The sequence below is a fragment of the Lepidochelys olivacea genome (genome assembly GCF_965140295.1).
Source record: "Lepidochelys olivacea isolate rLepOli2 genome assembly, chromosome: 1".
Taxonomy (NCBI): Eukaryota; Metazoa; Chordata; order Testudines; family Cheloniidae; genus Lepidochelys; species Lepidochelys olivacea.
In genome coordinates, this window is record NC_140411.1 from 260693974 (window position 1) to 260711895 (window position 17922).

The window sequence follows — 17922 nt, forward strand, 5'->3', positions numbered from 1 at the left end:
AAGAAGGGAAAAGAAACCAAAACACTTCATTTGTACATCAAAAAGAAGAAAGCTTAGAGCAAAAGTCCAATTTTTATAAAAGCTTTTGCAGGTCACCTTTACATGACTTGCCCAAGGTCACACAGCAAATCAGTGGCAGAGTCAAGCATAGAACCCAAATCTCCTGACTCCCAGCCCAGTGTGCAAGCCACTGGGCCACATGGTGAAAATCACATCAAGGGAGTTGTCCTCAGAAACAAGGTAAGCCAGGCAAGGTTTCCTTTGAGGACTGAAGTCCCACCTTCTTGTGCAGAATCTCACCTATCTCTATTTTTTCCTTCTCTCTTTGTCCTGTTTTATTTTCCCCTTCCCCTTTTTTCCCTCTCCTGTCTTCCTCTTTGCCCCATGCTCTTTCTCTCTCTCCCTCTCTCACTTTTTTCCTCTTCCTTCATCGGTTGTAGGTGGGCTCTTTCTTCATGATCAACCTGTGCCTGGTGGTCATAGCCACTCAGTTCTCTGAGACCAAGCAGCGGGAGCACCAGCTGATGCAGGAACAGCGAGCACGGTACTTGTCCTCCAGCACCGTAGCCAGCTACACAGAACCAGGAGACTGCTACGAGGAGATCTTCCAGTACGTTTGCCACATCGTGCGCAAAGCCAAGCGTCGCACACTTAGCCTCTACAACAGCCTGCAGGACCGACGCCAGGGCCAGATGGAGTCAGGCTGTGCCAAGCTCGGTGTGAACGGGAAAGGACAGAGACGCTATAGTAAGAATCCCATGGGCAAAGCTGGAAATGCCAGTAGAGGAAGTGCAACAGCAGCTGGGAACTTCACCAACCTTGCAAAGGGCATGTGCCCCAAAAGCACAGAATTCAGAATTAATATTAGGCACTAGGAATTGGGCAGCAGCATGGGAGAGGCAGGCAATGCATCAGAATAGTAGCAGGTGTTTCTGGCAGGAATTGTGGGGGAAAGCCAGATCTAGCATTCCAGGGGCTGCTGAATGATAGGATTGGGAGGTATCAACAGGTGCTTGTAAAGGGTTCCAGATCTGGAATAGCAGAGGGTATTGCAAATTGGTTTAAGTGCATTAGCAGAGTGGGAGAGAGGGGAATTGAGCTGCTTAAGCAGACCCTCTGGGACCTCAAGATTAAGGAACAAAGGTATTGCAGATCAGGATTGAGGTGTTTTGGCAGTGAAGTGGTGGGGGGTGTCCCAGGACCAGAATAGAAGGGAATGCTGAAGTATACAGTTTTGAGGTGTATTGGCAGAATTGGGGGGAGGGGGGACAGCATAATTTTTGAAGGGCCAGGGAAAACATTTTTTGAATGTGTAAAATTAGACATGAGGTACAATTGTATAATTTAAATTGCAGTTCTAGTCTGAAGAGTGACAATAAAAATGGCTTTATGGGTTCTATGTTAATTGTCTCAAAGGCTTCCATATCAAGTGAGTTCAGTTTACGAGTGAACAGATAAAATTTCTAACTGCGAGCCTTGCAGGCTCAGCCTTTCACTTTTGCGCCTGTTCACCAATAATAAAGTTTCTGCAGTTGGCAATTTGTTGTAGCACTGGACTCTGACTCACTCTCGCATAGCTGTGTTGGTTCTGCAGAGCTAACAGGAGGAAAAAGGAATAAAAACTTAGGTCACTAAAGCCAACAGATCTGATCTCATACGCACAGTGTCATGTACGTAACTCCTCGCTTAACGTTGTAGTTTATGTTCCTGAAAAATGCTACTTTAAGCGAAACGATGTTAAGCGAATCCAATTTCCTCATAAGAATTAATGTAAATGGGGGGGGGTTAGGTTCCACTGAAATGTTTTTCACCAGACAAAAGTCTATATATATATATATACACATATATACACAGTATAAGTTTTAAACAAACAATTTAATACTGTACACAGCAATAATGATTGTGAAGCTTGGTTGAGGTGGTGAAGTCAGAGGGTGGAAGAGGGTGGGATATTTCCCAGGGAATGACTTACTGCTAAACGATGAACTAGCACTCTACTGAGCCCTCAAGGGTTAACCCATTGTTAATGTAGCCTCACACTCTACAAGGCAGCATGAATGGAAGGAGGGGAGACAGCATGGCAGAGAGAGACAGAGAGACACACTGTGTGTGTGAAAGAGAGAGATGCATTGCCCCTTTAAGTACCCGACTCTAAGTACATTGCCTTTTTAAGTAGATCAGCAAGTTGAGACAGCAGCTCCTACCGAGCAAGCTCCCTCCATTCTGAGCCCTGTCCTGTCCCCCACCCCACTCTGTGGAGATGGGGTAAAGTAGCGGGGGGCAGGAGCAGGGGGGAAGGGGACACCCTGACATTAGCCCCCCTCTTCTCCTCCGCCCCTGCACAGCAAGTAGGAGGCTCCAGGGAGCAGCTCCAAGGCAGAGGGCAGGAGCAGCACACAGCAGTGGGGGGAGGAACAGCTGAACTGCCGGCAATTGACAGCCTGCTGGGCCGCTGCCGCACAGGGAACTTAGGGGAGCGGAGAGCTGATGGGGGGGCTGCTGGCCCACCCTGGTTCCAAGCCCCCACCAGCTAGCTGCAATGGGCTGCTTCTTCCTGCAAGCAGCGGACAAAGCAGGAGCCTACCAACCAATGTTATACGGGAGTGTTGTATAAAAAGATCTTCTACACTTTCCACAGTATGCATCCGATGAAGTGAGCTGTAGCTCACAAAAGCTTATGCTCAAATAAATTGGTTCGTCTCTAAGGTGCCACAAGTACTCCTTTTCTTTTTGCAAATACAGACTAACACAGCTGTTATTCTGAAACTTTAAACGAGCATGTTCTCTACTTGATCAGCAACGAAACAACATTAACTAGGACGACTTTAAGTGAGGAGTTACTGTATAAAGTAATGCCATTTTCAAAGTCACTCTTCTGGCTCTTTAAGATGCTGTCAAAGGGTTCCTAAATCAGGGGGCCCAGTTCTGCCTTTAGGCGCTCCATATGCTCTCATTGATTTTAAGGCCAGAAGGGATGACTGTGATCATTTCGTCCAATCTCCTGTGTGACACAGGCCATAGAATTTCACTCCCTGATTCATGCAGCGGAGGAAATCATTCTTCCCTACGGTGTGAGGGAATAATGTTGAGCCTAATCACTTGTGGCTGAACTAGAGTGTATGTTTTACAGAGGCATCCAATCTCAATTTAAAGACTCCAAATGATGATGAATTTACCACTTCCCTAGATAAGCTGTTCCAGTCTTTAATCACCCCCACTGTTAAAAAGTCTGGCTTTCCACTTTCGGTGCCTTCTTGCTATTTAAGCACACAAGTGGTGCATTGATTTGTATGCCTTATTTGAAAATTGAGCCCTGTTCCTTTAATTGTAATGATTTCTTTCCCCAGGGCATTGCCGGAAACACAACTCTCTCGAATACACTCCTCATGCCCTCGTCCAGCCCATTGCTATGACCCTGACCTCTGACCCCAACAACTGCCCCAGATGTCACAGAGTGCAGCATGAGGCAGCCCGGAGGCTCTCCATCCTGGACAGTGCTGATTCGGACCAGGAGGAAGGAGGGGCTGGCAAAGAGCAAGGAGAAGGAAGAAGAGGAAGCAAGGGTGCCACAGATCTGGAGAAGGAGGAAGAGGAGGGGGAAGAGGGCGGATGGCTGAGGCTCTGTAGTGACCTGTGGCGAGAAGTGAGGGTCAAACTAAGGGGGATTGTGGACAGCAAGTACTTCAACCGTGGGATCATGATAGCCATCCTAGTAAACACCATCAGCATGGGCATTGAGCACCATGAACAGGTAACACACCCTTGTGGGGAAGTGGGCACCTTAAACCCTATCGGCCAGAATAATATCTGGCAACTTAGAATGGGGAAGGGGGTTAAGGGGGGGGCTTTGGCACTTTTGGTTGCCTGGGGTAGAATCAGGCAGCATGGGCCTGCCGAACCACATGGTCTAGACCTGAGCTGTATCCAGTGGTGGGTCTCCTTAGGCAGCATCCAAAGTTAAATGACCCAGTGAGGACCTGAGGAGAGGCTCTTGACTCACTTCCTCTTGACATTAAATCTCTCCTCTCCCTCCTGTTGTGTTTATTGAGTGCCAACAGTGCGCTCAATGTTGTATAAATATCTTAAGGAGACACAGACCCTGCCCCAAAGAGCTTACAACCTAGCAGAGGTGGAGACAAAACAGTTTGGACACAGGTGACAGTGCATGGGGTCCCATCATGGGTTTGAGATGGAGTAAGGACCGTGCGGGGGATATCCTGTGCCTGCTTCTGCACTCAGTCATGTTGGCCATGGCCATCTCCCTCCCTCATCTGTTTCATCCCCTACTTTTCTTTCTCTCTTTGTCTCCTCTTTCCCTCTCTTTTCTTTTCCCTTGTCTTTTCCACTCCCCCATCTCTCTCCCTCATTTCTCTCTTCATTAGCTGACTGAATCCTTAGTCTGTTTGGTTTAGTTTAATGTGCTCTCTAGGGATGTCACAGAGACTTCACCAGCATCTGAATTCAAATCCATCCGCTAGCTAGTCTTTCCAGCTTAATTAAGAGAAGCACAAGCACAGTCTATCTGTGGAGGACTGAGGAAAGCTGGTAAGTCTTGTGGTCTTCCCATTCCCTTTGGGGGCCCTGAGCTGGTCTGTAGGTCTGGCAGCATCAATTGGCAGGTGGATCATGACACGGAAAGCAAGTATCTATCTAGGTACGTGTATAGCTGTCATCACACTAGTCTCCAAGCACCTCACAGTCATTAATGGATTTTATCCTAACAGCATGCCTGTGAGGTAGAGAAGGGTTATCATCCCCTTACGGATGGGGAACTGAGGCACCGGGTAGATTAAGTGCCCTGCCCAAAGCCACACAGGAAGTCTCTGACTGAGCCATGAATTGACCTCCAAGGCTCCTCAGTCCTCGTCCAATACCCTATCCACGAGACTGTGTTTCCTACCCTCGCCTAGCCCTCTGATAGGAGTAGGAGTAGCCACAGTTTGATCCCAGAGTAAAAACTGCTCTGGGCACCTCAGTCCCCAAAAAATGCTGTTGAGCTGCAGGGAGCTCAGAGGCGAGCAATACAAATTACCAGGAGATGGAAGGGGCTGAATCATGAGAAAAGATTAAAAGAGCTGAATCTGTACCACTTAGCTAAGCTATGACTAAGGGGTGAGGCACAGGACAACATGATCACTGGCCACAAGTGTTCAAAGGGTGTAAACCCCAGTCAGGGAGAGGAATTGTTCAGGGTCATTGGAGGGGGTATGACTAGGAGCAACGGAATGAAATTTAGCAAAGGAAAATCTGAGGTGGAGATAAAGAATTCTTTCTCAAGATTCTTGGCTTATCAGCTCCTCAGGGCCATATCGTCCTGTGTATTGGTACAGCACCCAGCACAATGGGTTCTTCTTCGAGTGATTGCTCATGTGTATTCCACAATAGGTGTCTGTGCTCGCCATGTGCACCGGTGCCAGAATTTTTTCCCCTAGCAGTACCCGTAGGGGGGAGCGCCCCCCGCGACCCCTGGAGTGGCGCCTGCCTGGCACGGTATAAGGGGAGTTGTGTGCTCCCCCTCCCTCAGTTCCTTCCTGCTGCCAGTGAAGGTGCATCAGAACTGCTCTGCTCCAGCTTTGCTGTAGCTCATCCCCAGAACTGTTCGTTCGTTCAGTGTTAGTACCTGTAGTTAGTTAGCTGTTTAGTTAGTTTAGTCAGTAAGTGAGCCCGGGCCGGGGCATGCCCTGTGCCCCGGGGTTTAAGTCATGTGGCTCTTGCAGGCGTTTTATACCAAGAAGTGACCCGCACGCAGATTGTTTGTGCTGCTTGGGAGAAACCCATATCAGCGAACGGTGCAAGATAGCAAGTCATTTAAGCCTCGGACCAATAGAGAAAGGGACATTAGGCTCCGGGCCATCCTGATGGAGTCGGCGCTGACCCCGACCTGGGCACGCCGCTCCGAACAGGTAACCGGCACCACGGCATCGGTATGCGGCAACCCTCTGGTGCCATCGACCAGTCGGCACCACTTCCCGTCAACGGTGCACACCAAGAGGGCCAAGAAGACTCCCTCTTCTCAGCAGCACCAAAGGAAGTTTGGGACAGAGTCTAGGCCCATGTCAGGCAGTTCTCGATCCCCACCGGGACCCAGGCCTCCAATTCACGTTGAGCGGAGTAGCCCAGCCCCTTTGGAACAGGCCTCTCCGGATATCCGGATGCCGTCCATGCCTGAAACCCTCTAGGCGGCCTGGGACGTTATGTCCATGCCGGTGCCCGGGGCTCTGCCGATGTCAGCCCCGTGCTCCAGAGGCAAGCCACCACTGGGATCTCCACAGTCGCCTCTGGCCTGGTACCGGTCTCGGTCAAGAGACCCCAATTACCACCCAGCAATCACTCGGGGCAGAGTCCAGGTGGATTGCCCTCGACGCTGACCAGACTCTGGCTGGGTTCCATCTGGCTGGGACTCGCAGCACCGCTCGTCCTCAAGGAGCGAATATCGGCGGGACTGCGGCAGGCGTCGCCATTGGTCCTCGTCTCGGAGAGGGTACTGCAGTCGATCATGGCACGGTCGTCGATGCCGTTCCTGCTCGGACTCCCACTCCAAGTCTCCACCAAGACATCGCAGCCCCGGGCGTCAATTGCTGGCGTTTCGCGGTCATGGGTCTGCCCATCAAGGCCGTTCGTGGAGCAGCTGTTACCGCTGGTACCAGTCCTCCACGTCGAGATCGCAGTCCCATGGCTGTCATAGATCCCGGCATCGCTGCTCCTCCCAGTCCAGAGACAGCAGCAGATCTTACCCCAGCCTGGTCTCCATTTGTAGCCGTCCTTCGATGGGCCAGGCCAGCCAACCCAACAGTCGGCCCCACCGGTGCCACAGCAGATGCAGTGGCACCAAGCGTCGTGGCCGGCCTAATGGTACCAGTGGGCACCGTGGCCTCCGGCGCAGCCCCTGGTGGGAGCTCGCTCGGTGGCCAGAGCTTCAGAGGCACCGTCAGCCTCCCTCTCCAGACCCCTGAGAAAGGAGGCAGTGGGACATGCGTCCTCGGCACCATGCCTGGAGTCCAATCAGGTGGTGGACCCTCCAGTGCCGACCGACACCCAGAGCACTGCACTGGCCTCTTCGCCCTGCCCGGAGGAGGTGATTGTGGCCCTGCCCCCCTCCGTCCGGCAGGAGGACTTCAGGGCCCACCTTCTTAAAGAGGGTGGCAGCAAGCCTCCACCTCCAGGCAGAGGAGATGGAGGAGCCCTCAGACTCCCTGTTTAACGTGTTGTCCCCTTCGGCACCGGGTAGGGTGGCCTTGCCTCTCCATGAAGGGGTGGCTAAGATTTCAAATGCTGTGTGGCAAACACTGGCCTTGTTGGCCCCCATCTCTGAAAGGCGGAACACAAGTACTTTGTACGCGCTAAGGGGCATGAGTACTTGTATACCCATCCGGAGCCCAACTCCCTGGTGGTCAAGTCAGTCAACCACAGGGAACAGCAGGGTCAGCCAGCCCCGACCCCAAAGAACAAAGACTCTCGGAGACTGGACTCTTTCGGAAGGAAAGTTTAGTCATCTTCAAGCTTCCAGTTACGAGTGGCAAACCATCAGGCTCTCCTGGGCCGGTATGAATTCAATCTGTGCGGCTCCCTGCTCAAGTCCAGGAGCACGATAGGAAGAAGTTCAAGGCGCTAGTGGAGAAAGGGGCAGCAGCCGCTAGGGCATCCCTGCAGGTAGCCTCAGATGCTGTGGACATTGCCGCACGATCAGTGGCCTCCGCGGTGTCCATGAGACGGGCGTCATGACTCCTGTTCTCTGGGCTGTCCAGTGAGACGCAGTCTTCCATGCAAGATCTCCTGTTTGACGGGAAAGCTCTGTTTGCAGAGGAAACAGATACAAGGCTTCATGACATGAAAGACTCCAGCACGACCCTCCAGATTCTGGGCCTCTATGTCCCAACTCCAGCAAAATCTAAGTTCAAGCCGCAGCAGACTCCCGCCAAGGCTGCAGCGGGACAATAAGAGATGCCCTCAGAGGCAGTCTCGGCCTGCCCCCCAGCCTGGATCCTCCAAGGGCAAGCAGATGGAGAAAAAGCGTTTTTGACAGGACACTCGGGGGCACCCCACCAGTCCTCATCAGAGATCCACCCCCAATAAAGCTTCCCTTCTCCAAGCGGTTGTGTGCTTTCCTCCTGGAATGGTTGCGGCTAACCTTGGACCGATGGGTCCTCAACTCCATCTCCTGGGGTTACACCCTCCAGTTTATTTCCTCCCCACCCAACCACCCCCCACCCTCATACCCCTTGGGGGATCCCTCGCACGAAGCTCTGCTCGAGCAGGAGGTGGGGCGGCTCCTAGGTCTAGGGGCAATAGAGGTAGTGTCCAAGGAGTTCATGGGCAAGGGGTATCACTCCCGTTATTTCCTTATCCCGAAGGCCAAAGGGGGGCTCAAGCCCATCCTAGACCTCCGAGGTCTGAATCAGTACATGGTGAAGCTCAAGTTCTGCGTGGTCTCCCTGGCCTCCATCGTCCCCTCCCTGGATCCCGGGGACTGGTACGCTGCCCTCGATCTACAGGACGTGTGCTTCCACATCCACATATTCGAGGGGCACAGGCGCTTCTCCGTTTCGTGGTGGGACAGAATCACTACCAATTCACGGTTCTCCCGTTTGGTCTGTCCACTGCCCCCAGGGTGTTTACAAAATTCATGTCAGTGGTAGCGGCCTTCCTCAGACAGCGGGAGTCCAGATATTTCCCTATCTGGACGATTGGCTTGTCAAGGGCACCTCCCGGTCGCAGGTGTGGGATCACGTGGCGCTCCTCCTGTCCACATGCACCGCCTGTTGGGCCTGTTGGTAAACAACACCAAGTCCACGTTAGTCCCGGTCCAACTCATAGAGTTTATTGGGGCGCTCCTGGACGCAGTGTCAGCCAGGGTCTCTATGCCACCAGACAGATTTGAGACCCTGAAAGGTTTCATCGAGTCGGTCACAAGGCTGCCGGTGACAACAGCCAGGGTTTGCCTACAACTCTGGGGTCACATGTCGGACATACGTGGTCCATTATGCCAGACTCAGGATGAGGCCCCTCCAGCTCTGGTTGACCTCAAAGTTCTCCCAGGCCACAGACAGGATGGACAAGGTCCTCACCATGCCAGACTCTGTGATCACCTCCCTACGGTGGTGGTCCATCCCAAACAACATGCTCCAAGGGGTCCCATTCAGGGACAGGGGTCTGTTGTTGGAGCTGGTGTCCGATGCATCGGACCTGGGTTGGGGGGCCCATGTGGGGAACTTTCAGACCCAAGGCCTGTGGTTGGCTCAAGACCTGACCTTGCATATAAACATCAAGGAGCTCAGGGTGATTCAGCTGACGTATATGTCCTTCCGCTTGCACCTGGAGGGCAAGGTACTCAGGGTCCTCACGAACAACATGGCTCAATGTTCTATATCAACAGGCAAGGCGGGCCTGATCCTCTGCCCTCTGCCGCGAAGCCCTCAGGCTGTGGGACTTCTGTATAGCCCACGACATCCACCTGAAAGCCTTCCACCTACCTGGCACCCAGAACAAGAGGGCGGATCACTTGAGCAGGGACTTTTCCTCACAACACAAGTGGTCCCTGCACCCAGAAGTGGCCCACCGGCTCTTCCAAAGGTGGGGAACTCCCCAGGTGGACCTGTTCGTGACTTGGCAGAACTGGCAATGCCCCCGGTTCTGCTCCAGGGGGAGCCTGGGGAGGGGCTCTATGTCCGATGCCTTTCTCCTGTCCTGGTCAGGCCGGCTTCTCTATGCCTTTCCCCTGTTCCCTCTAATCAGCAGGGTCCTGGAGTAGATAAAGACAGACAAGGTCTGGGTCCTCCTGATTGCCCCGGTGTGGCCCAAGCAGCATTGGTATGGGACTTTCACGGGCCTGGCGGTAGCTCCGCCGTGGCCATTGCCACTCTGCCCGGACCTGCTCTCTCAGGACCAGGGCCACCTCCTCCACCCCAACCTGGTGACTCTTCACTTTATGGCATGGCTGCTCAGTGATTAGGTGGAGAGGAAAGGACGTGCTCAGAGCAGGTTCAGCACATCCTCCTCAAAAGTAGATGGCTCTTCATTTGCCGCGCTTATTTGGCAAAGTGGTCCCAGTTTTCTAGGTGGGTGGCGGACCAGGGTGTCTCCCCAGTGACTGCCCCAATCCAACTTATACTTGATTACCTCCTCCACCTGAGGGCCCAGGCCTGGCGCCCTTGTCAGTCAAGGTGCACCTGGCAGCCATATCGGCCTTCCATCCGCTGGTGCAAGGGCACACGGTATTTTCCCATGCTATGGCTGGCTGGTTCCTTAAGGGTTTGGACCTTCTTTTTCCGTATTCTAGACCCCCGGTCCCGCAGTGGGACCTAAACCTGGTGTTGGCTCGTCTCATGGGGCCCCCATTTGAACCACTGGCCACGTGCTCCTGGTTTCACCTCTCGTGGAAGGTGGCCTTCCTGGTTGCAATCACGTCGGCCAGGTGAGTCTCAGAGCTGAGGGCCCTGACCTCTGAGCCACCGTACACGGTCTTTCATAAAGACAAGGTCCAGCTCCGTCCACACCCCGTGTTCCTCCCAAAGGTGGTCTCCGACTACCACATGGGTCAGGACATTTTTCTATGGGTCCTCTGCCCCATGCCTCACGTGTCCAGTAAGGAGCGCCATCTCCACACGCTCAATGTGCATTGGGCTCTGGCTTTCTACCTCAAGAGGACCAAGCCATTCAGAAAGTCCTCGCAGGTGTTCATCACCTCGTCTGAGCTTGTGAGGGACCAGCCGATTTCCACTCAGCGGCTTTCCAATTGAATCACTTTGTGCATCTGTTCCTGTTATGAGCTGGCGGGTGTCCCCCCACAACCCATTGTGAGGGCACACTTGTCTTGGGCGCAGGCCTTGTCGGCTGCCTTTGTGGCCCACGTCCCCATCCAGGACATTTGTAGGGCCGCCATGTGGTCTTTGGCTCACACATTCACCTCGCACTATGCGATCGTCCCCCAAACCAGGGATTTCGCCGGGTTCGGCAGAGCTGTCCTCCGTCCTGGGAACTTGTGAACTCCTACCCACCTCCAACAGATATAGCTTGGAATCACCTGTTGTGGAATACACATGAGCAATCACTCGAAGAAGCAAAGACAATTAGCTTTTCTGTAACTGGTGTTCTTCGAGATGTGTCGCTCATGTCTATTTCACATCGCGCCCTCCTTCCCCTCTGTCGGAGTTGTCTGGTAAGAAGGAACTGAGGGTGGGGGGAGTGTGCAGCTCCCCTTATACTGCGCCAGGCAGGCGCCACTCCAGGGGTCCCGGAGGGCACTCCCCCCTACGGGTACTGCTAGGGGAAAAACTTCCGGCACCGGTACACATGGCGAGCATGCACACCTATTGTGGAATAGACCTGAGCAACACATCTTGAAGAACGCCAGTTACGGAAAAGGTAACTGTCTTATCCTCACTGTGGCTTCTGGGTGTTACCATAATATAAATAATAAATACTGTTAATAATACCTTCCTGAAGTGAGATTTATTAAACTATTGACTGATCTGCCCAGGGTACTGATGGAGACCCCATCTCCTAAGTTGTCTAAAAGTGACTAAGACAAAGAATTGTGAAGTCCTGAATTGGATGTGGGATGGAGATTGGACTACATGTGACCAAATTTCCATCTGTAATTTCTATGATTCTCCAGTTATTGTTGGGTTACTTTGATGTAATTTACAAATATGACCAGACTAGAGAAATCTCTCTATTATATTTATAAGGTACTTATCATCCTGATATCTGAGTACTGATACATGGGGCTGGTCTTATGATCCCACAGGGAGTCACCCCAGTAAGATTTCTGCATAGTTGCCAATTTAGACATGGGGGGAGAAATTCCCTCTATGGACAGGTCATCTGATACACTACAGGTGTTCTTGGACCTCCTTCTGAAGCATCTAGTACTGGTCCCAGTCAGAGAGAGAATATTGGACTAGATGGACCCTAGGGTCTTATCCAGGATAGCAATTCCTTTGTTCAAGTAAGGAAATGTGTGGTGGGGGGAGTCAAGACCAAACAGCTGCTCTCCTTCATCCCAGCTCCATCATCTGATCATTAAGGGGGGGGCTCCAAATGAAATCAGCTTCCCTCAGCATAAAGGTGGACTACATTGTTTCACAGATCTGCTTAATCCTAGTAGGGAGAGAGGGTTCACTGCTGTGGGAATCTGAATCAGATAGTTTCATGGAGTTGGAAAGAAATCCAGATTCAGGATAGACAAACTAGTTCTGAGACAAGAAAAAGTGGCCCGAACCATGACATCCACCCCCCCGCACCCCATTCACATCTGACTGCTTCCTTCCCCCTCCCCTACTTGGGCCCAAACACTCCATACTTAGGAAAAGTTCCATTTAAGTGTTTTTCCCCAGTGCTCATGTGTGAGACTTGTGCATGCTCTGGGCTGGCAATCCTGTGTGCGAGAGAGAAAACAGGCTTCTGTGCTGGGGAGGTTTCTGATACTTTCTGCTTCTGGCTAGGCAGGAGATGGTGTGAATCCAACCCATGTGCTGAATTAATTTTGTTATGTGCACCAATATGGAGGTGATGTGTCACATATCACCTTCATATTGGTGCACGTTAGAAAATTCATGTGGTAGGCGTGGGGCCGAGGGGTTTGGAGTGTGGGAGGGGGCTCAGGGCTGGGTCAGAGGGTTGGGGTGTGGGGGGTGACAGCTCCGTCTGGGGGTGTGGGCTCTGGGGTGGGGCCGGGGATGAGGAGATCAAGGCTGAGGCAGAGGGTTGGGGTGGGTGGCTTCAGCTGGGGGCTCTGGGGTGGGCCTGGGGGATGAGGGATTTGGAGTACAGGCTGCCCCGGGGCTGCGATGGGGAGAGAGGACTCCCCCAGCTTTCTCTCCCCGCAGCAGCACCTCAGCTTCGGGGAAGAGGTGCCTCTCCCTGGCACGGCAGGTCCAGGCTGGGGCTGAGTTGTGGTCATGGGAGAGGTGCCTGTCCCATGGCTGTGGCAGGTCCAGTCCAGGCTAGGTTGTGGCCAGGGGAAGGGTGCCTCTCCCACGGCTGCGGCAGGTCCAGGCCAGGCTGGGTTAGGTTGGGTTGGGTCAGGGCTGGGGAAGAGGAATCTCTCCCCGCTGCAGCCCTGAGCGCCTGCATGGCACTTAATAGGTGGCCATGCAGCTTAGAGGGAACTTAGGTGTGAATTGCAGACCTTTTGTCATGGCTTTGTCAGTTTTACTGACTCTGGAAAGAGCCAGGAAGCCTGGAAATGACTCAAGAAGGAAAGTGGAACCATGTTTTTGTTAAACCTCAAAAAAAGTAGTGGGGAAAGAATGGTGGGCTGCTATTTATTTGATTCAAAGCAGTTTTCTACAACCCGGCATAAACCAGTTGGTTGTGGTTATTTGTGTGGGAGCAGCCGGAAGGAGAGTGATTAGCTTCCTTTCAGCCTCCCCACCTCCTTCAAGATTACCCTTCCTCTGCCAGAGAGAAGCTCCCTCCTCCCCCCCACACACACACTCTGCCCCAGCCAACAGCTGTGTCCACTGTCAGTCATAGTTAAGCTGAAAACACATGATGGTATTGCTAGTCCCAGATGGTTGGAAACTCTCTTGGAGGATGGGGGCCTCTAGCCCCACCAACAGCACCTTGGGCTCAACGCTAATGGTTCTTTTCACTCTGGCTAATTATCTGTCTCTCCAGAAATAGCTGCAATGCAGGGTCTGTCTCTGCTCTAGGAGTGTGTTGCCTCAGGCCTCATGGATCCAGCTGGCTCCTCTCCCTCCCTTTATCGCCTTTTTTTTAATTTTTCCACTTCGTCTTTAATCTTTCTTTGTATCACTTTTTCTCTTCCTTTCTGTCCTCTCTCTTTTCTCTCCTACTCTTTACCATCTCCCCTTCTTCCTTTTTTCGGCAGAATGGAACTGTTTTGTTTTTTCCTCTTTCCTTTTCTCCCCTTATCTCACCCTTCCTATTCCCTCCCCCCTCATCCCTGCCTTTCCCTTCCTCCCTTCCTGCCCCTCTCTCTAGGAAGAATGGTTGGGGGAAGGAGGAGATTGATGGCCCATTAGAAACAGATTAACAGGTGTGGGCTTGACTAGAGAAACAGATGTCAGGGAGGGGAGGAGGGCTGGAGAGAACAGGTAACCTTTTCCTTAAGAGAGATGCAAGCATGACTTTTAAAACATCAGTTGCGCCCTACAAGACAGTGAGAGAGCAGATGTGTGGACAGCACAGAGCAGGCTAATCCACCATTATACCCTGTCGTCTTTTTACATTCTTCATCCGCATTGACATAATCATTTGATTCATGCTGAAATTGGCGTCTCTGTTTAGCATATGGGCATCTCATTCCCTGCTAGTGTCATTACTGCCTGGCTTTGAGGTTATCTTCATCTCTCTCCTCCCCGTGCTCTCTCTTTGTCTCTCTCCCTAGTTTTTCAGGACCCGTTTTGTTATTCAAATGTAATTATGGATGAAAATTGAGCCTCCCTGTTTTTTATTTTGATTTTAGAGAAACCAGCAGGGTATAAAATTCTGTGGCATGGGGAGAGCCTGCAATTTCCCCTTCCCCCAGCCAGAATGAAATCAAAACCAGGTCCTAGTGAAGAAGGGGAAAGGTAGAGGTGCTGAGGAGAGAAAGGATTGAGTGAAGAAGTGGTTTTGGGTCAGCATGTGTCAAATACGAGACAGGCACATGGATGGTTGGGGTTGGGGGGCTGGCTTCAGGAGCTGGAATGAAAGCTCAGTTAGAAAAGGACATGGAGGGGACAGTTGTGATGGGCTGGACCCCCTGGGATGTCACCTGGTATGCTGGGACACCACTGAGTCAGACTGTTCTGCCAGCCTGGGCCCCCTTTTACCTGGTCTTGCTGGGGTAGACTCCCCAGCCTTTCCCAGCCAAGCACACAGGCAGGGCCACATACAGCTGCACAGAGAGACAGAGTCTGCTCTGGGAAGGCTCAGTTTAAAGGGCTTGCCACAGCACACATATGTCCACCCCTCGCCCCCGCCTTGGAGTACAAACCCAAAATTATATGAAATTCACCTCTTCTCTCAATGTGGCAGAGGGTATGCACAACTCCTCACCCCACCCCCCAGTTAGAAATCACATAAACTGGGTTATATTAGAAACCAGAAATAAATTTATTAACTATAATAGGTGTATTTTAAGTAGTTAAGGAGGTAGCAGACAGAACAAGGCAGATTACTAAGAAAATAAAAAAGAGCATGCAAACTAAGCTTAACACACTAAAGAAACTGGTTACATGTAAGTTCTTCCTAAATGTGGTTCTAATCTTCTTCACAGGCCAGATACCCTTCCAGCCTGAGTCCAGTTCTTTCTTTCCCCCAGTTCAGTCTTAGTTGTTTCCAGCAGTCATCTTGGGTGGCGTAGCAGGGGAGAACTGACTACCTGGATTACCTCACTCCCCACCCTTAAATAGGATTTGCATAAAGCACGAGTCCTTTGTTTCCCAGTTTGACACCCTTCCCCCCCCCCCCCCCAGCTTCTTGTGGAAAAGTACAGAATTCAAGCTGGGTTCCAGTATCAGGTGACATGGTCACATGACTCTGTAGGGCCCCTGTAGCCATTCTTCAGAGGCTGACCCACAGGTTCACAGGAAGACGAAGCTCTTTTACAGTCCATTGTCACTTGCTGATGGGCCATCAGCACTCTCCAGGCTTTCATTGTTGTACCTCAAGTGTTAGCAGGGAGCGTCATGCAAAAGTAACATAGTTGAAATATAGATACATAGTCAATATTCCTAGCTTCAGATACAGAAATGATACAAGCATACAAATTGGATAATCACATTCAGTAAATGATAACCTTTCCAATGATATCTTACACGAGCCATCGTGCATAAAGTATATCTCAGTTATGTCATATTCATATCATAAGCATATTTCCATAAAGAATATGCTTTGGGGTGGGTGACTGGCTTCAGTAACTGGAATGAGAGCTCAGTTAGAAAAGGACATGGAGGGTACGGTGACTTGGGAGCAGGCTCCAGTCCATTAATTTACTTGGGATAAGAACAATCAGAGTTGGATTCTTGTGCCTCCTGAAGTGGACTCTGGGTGCAGCCCATGGAAGGAGGCAGGAGGGAAAGAACCAGAACTGTATTACTGTGTGTGTGAGCACCCCTCCCCCCAATGTACTGCTGGTACAGCCTGTGGGGAAGGGAGGAGACCCCATTATTTTCTTAATTTAAGTACCTTTCCTTTAAAAGGACAGTAACCCTGCCCTTGTCATCATCAATAAAAAAGTGAGTCAATGAGTCTCCTCCGCACGGGGCCCCATGGGGCAGTGCTCACTTCAGTGGAGAACATTTGCTTAGACCTGGATGCAGTCCCCGTCTCCTTTCCCAATGGGCTCCCCCGCCTGTCCTCTCTTATCACCACCAGGGGGCGCCAGCAGTCTCTCTGTCACTAATTTTGTGTTATGTCAGAAGTATGACCTGGCATTTATGGGTAGCTCAGCCCCACAGAGGAAAGAGGCCAAGTGGATCTGTGATGGACACCCAATGTGTAGGGGCCTGTGTACACCAGAGAGTGAATGCTGCTGCCCCCTAGAGGATAGAATGTATTAGGCTTGCTCATGTCAGTTCCCTCTAAGACTGGACTACGGGAGCTGCTCCTTTAGGGATGGAAGGGACGGGAGCGTGGGGGGAATCAGACTTCAGCTATGTAATCCTATCCTGGGCAGCTTGTACTGACATATACACAAGGAGTCTGACTTTCCTTTCACGTTGGTGACACTTTTGTTGCTTGTCATGCCATTAAAGTCTCATTGAAGTATGTGTGACAGAGCAAAAGAGAAAGAGAGAGTCTGCCCCCTACTGACAGGAATGTGTCAGACATTGTTATGTTTATTTCCATTGCCCTTGCTGGCTAACCTAGTGGCGTTCCAACTCAGCCAGTGAGGGGAGCCAGTATACTCTCACACATATAAGTGAGTCCATTATAATCAACTGGGGGGAGGGCTCCTCCTCCGCTTCACAACACCACCACCCCCTCCCCCGGCCGTCCCTTTCTGAGAGAGGATGGAAAGAATACGTCATCAATAGTGACAGCACAGCCCCCAGCCATATAAACATCCACTTCATCATTGCTGAGCAAACAGGCTGGACCCCTTCCCAGCCTTGTCAGAGGGGCCTCCAAGAACTGAGCACAGCAAAGAAATATCCATTAATTCTGAAAACAAAAGGAGTAATTGAATTTGTTCAGGCTTGTTCAACTGATTGAGTCATTAAAGCTCTCTCTTTCTCTCTATTGCACACACACTACCCTTTGGCTGGAAGAAGCTGAATTACCTGTGGCAAAAGGTGTCACGGATTCAGTAGATGCAGATATCCTGGCCTGGACCAGTTATTTCCTTTTACTGACATATTTGCCCTGTTTTGTTTCTTGGGAATTTCTCCCATTGTCTCGCCAGTTTCCTCTTTCTTCCTCATTGTCCATTTCCCTCTGTTTCTTATTCCCTCTTGTTCTCTCTGTCCCTTGTTGTTAGACATTAACAGGCTACTCCTCATTGCTGATGTGTTATTCATGCACTCTGATATTCCCCTGGGTAATTACTTAGACCACTGCAAAGAGAAAGGTATGAGAAAAGATTGCTAGAGCAGGCCCAGCAAATGAATTCTGGCAAGGAAAAGGATGGGGGGAGGGGAGAAAGGAGAATGGGGTAGAAAAGAGAGAAAACAAGGGACCAAAGGACAGATATGTGGAAAGAGAAAGGAAAGGGGGCAGGGAGAAGGTTGGGAGGTAGGGTTGGGAGCTTGCTGGGGAGGGACTGTGTAAACACAAAGGAGAAAGAGAACACTGAGGTCTGGTCTACATGAGAAAATTAGGTCGTCATAACTACGTCACTAAGGAGTGTGGAAAAATCCACACCCTTGAGCCGTTTAGTTAAGCTGACTTAAGTCCCCCAGCACTAGATGGATAGAAAAATTCTTCTGTCAAGCTAGCTGCTGCCTCTCAGGGAGGTAGAGTTCCTACGTG

The 17922-nt window shown here is 51.3% G+C and overlaps 1 protein-coding gene across 1 annotated transcript in view; it reads left to right on the forward strand.

Moving 5' to 3' along the window:
- Positions 1-417: 417 nt before the first annotated feature.
- CACNA1I (calcium voltage-gated channel subunit alpha1 I) overlaps positions 418-17922 on the forward strand; it is a 60108-nt gene continuing 42603 nt past the window's right edge. The window contains exons 1-2 of the mRNA XM_084643430.1: positions 418-747; positions 3348-3751. Of these exons, the coding sequence (XP_084499556.1) occupies positions 456-747; positions 3348-3751 (696 nt within the window). The 5' untranslated portion in view covers positions 418-455. The remainder of the gene's footprint in view (positions 748-3347; positions 3752-17922) is intronic.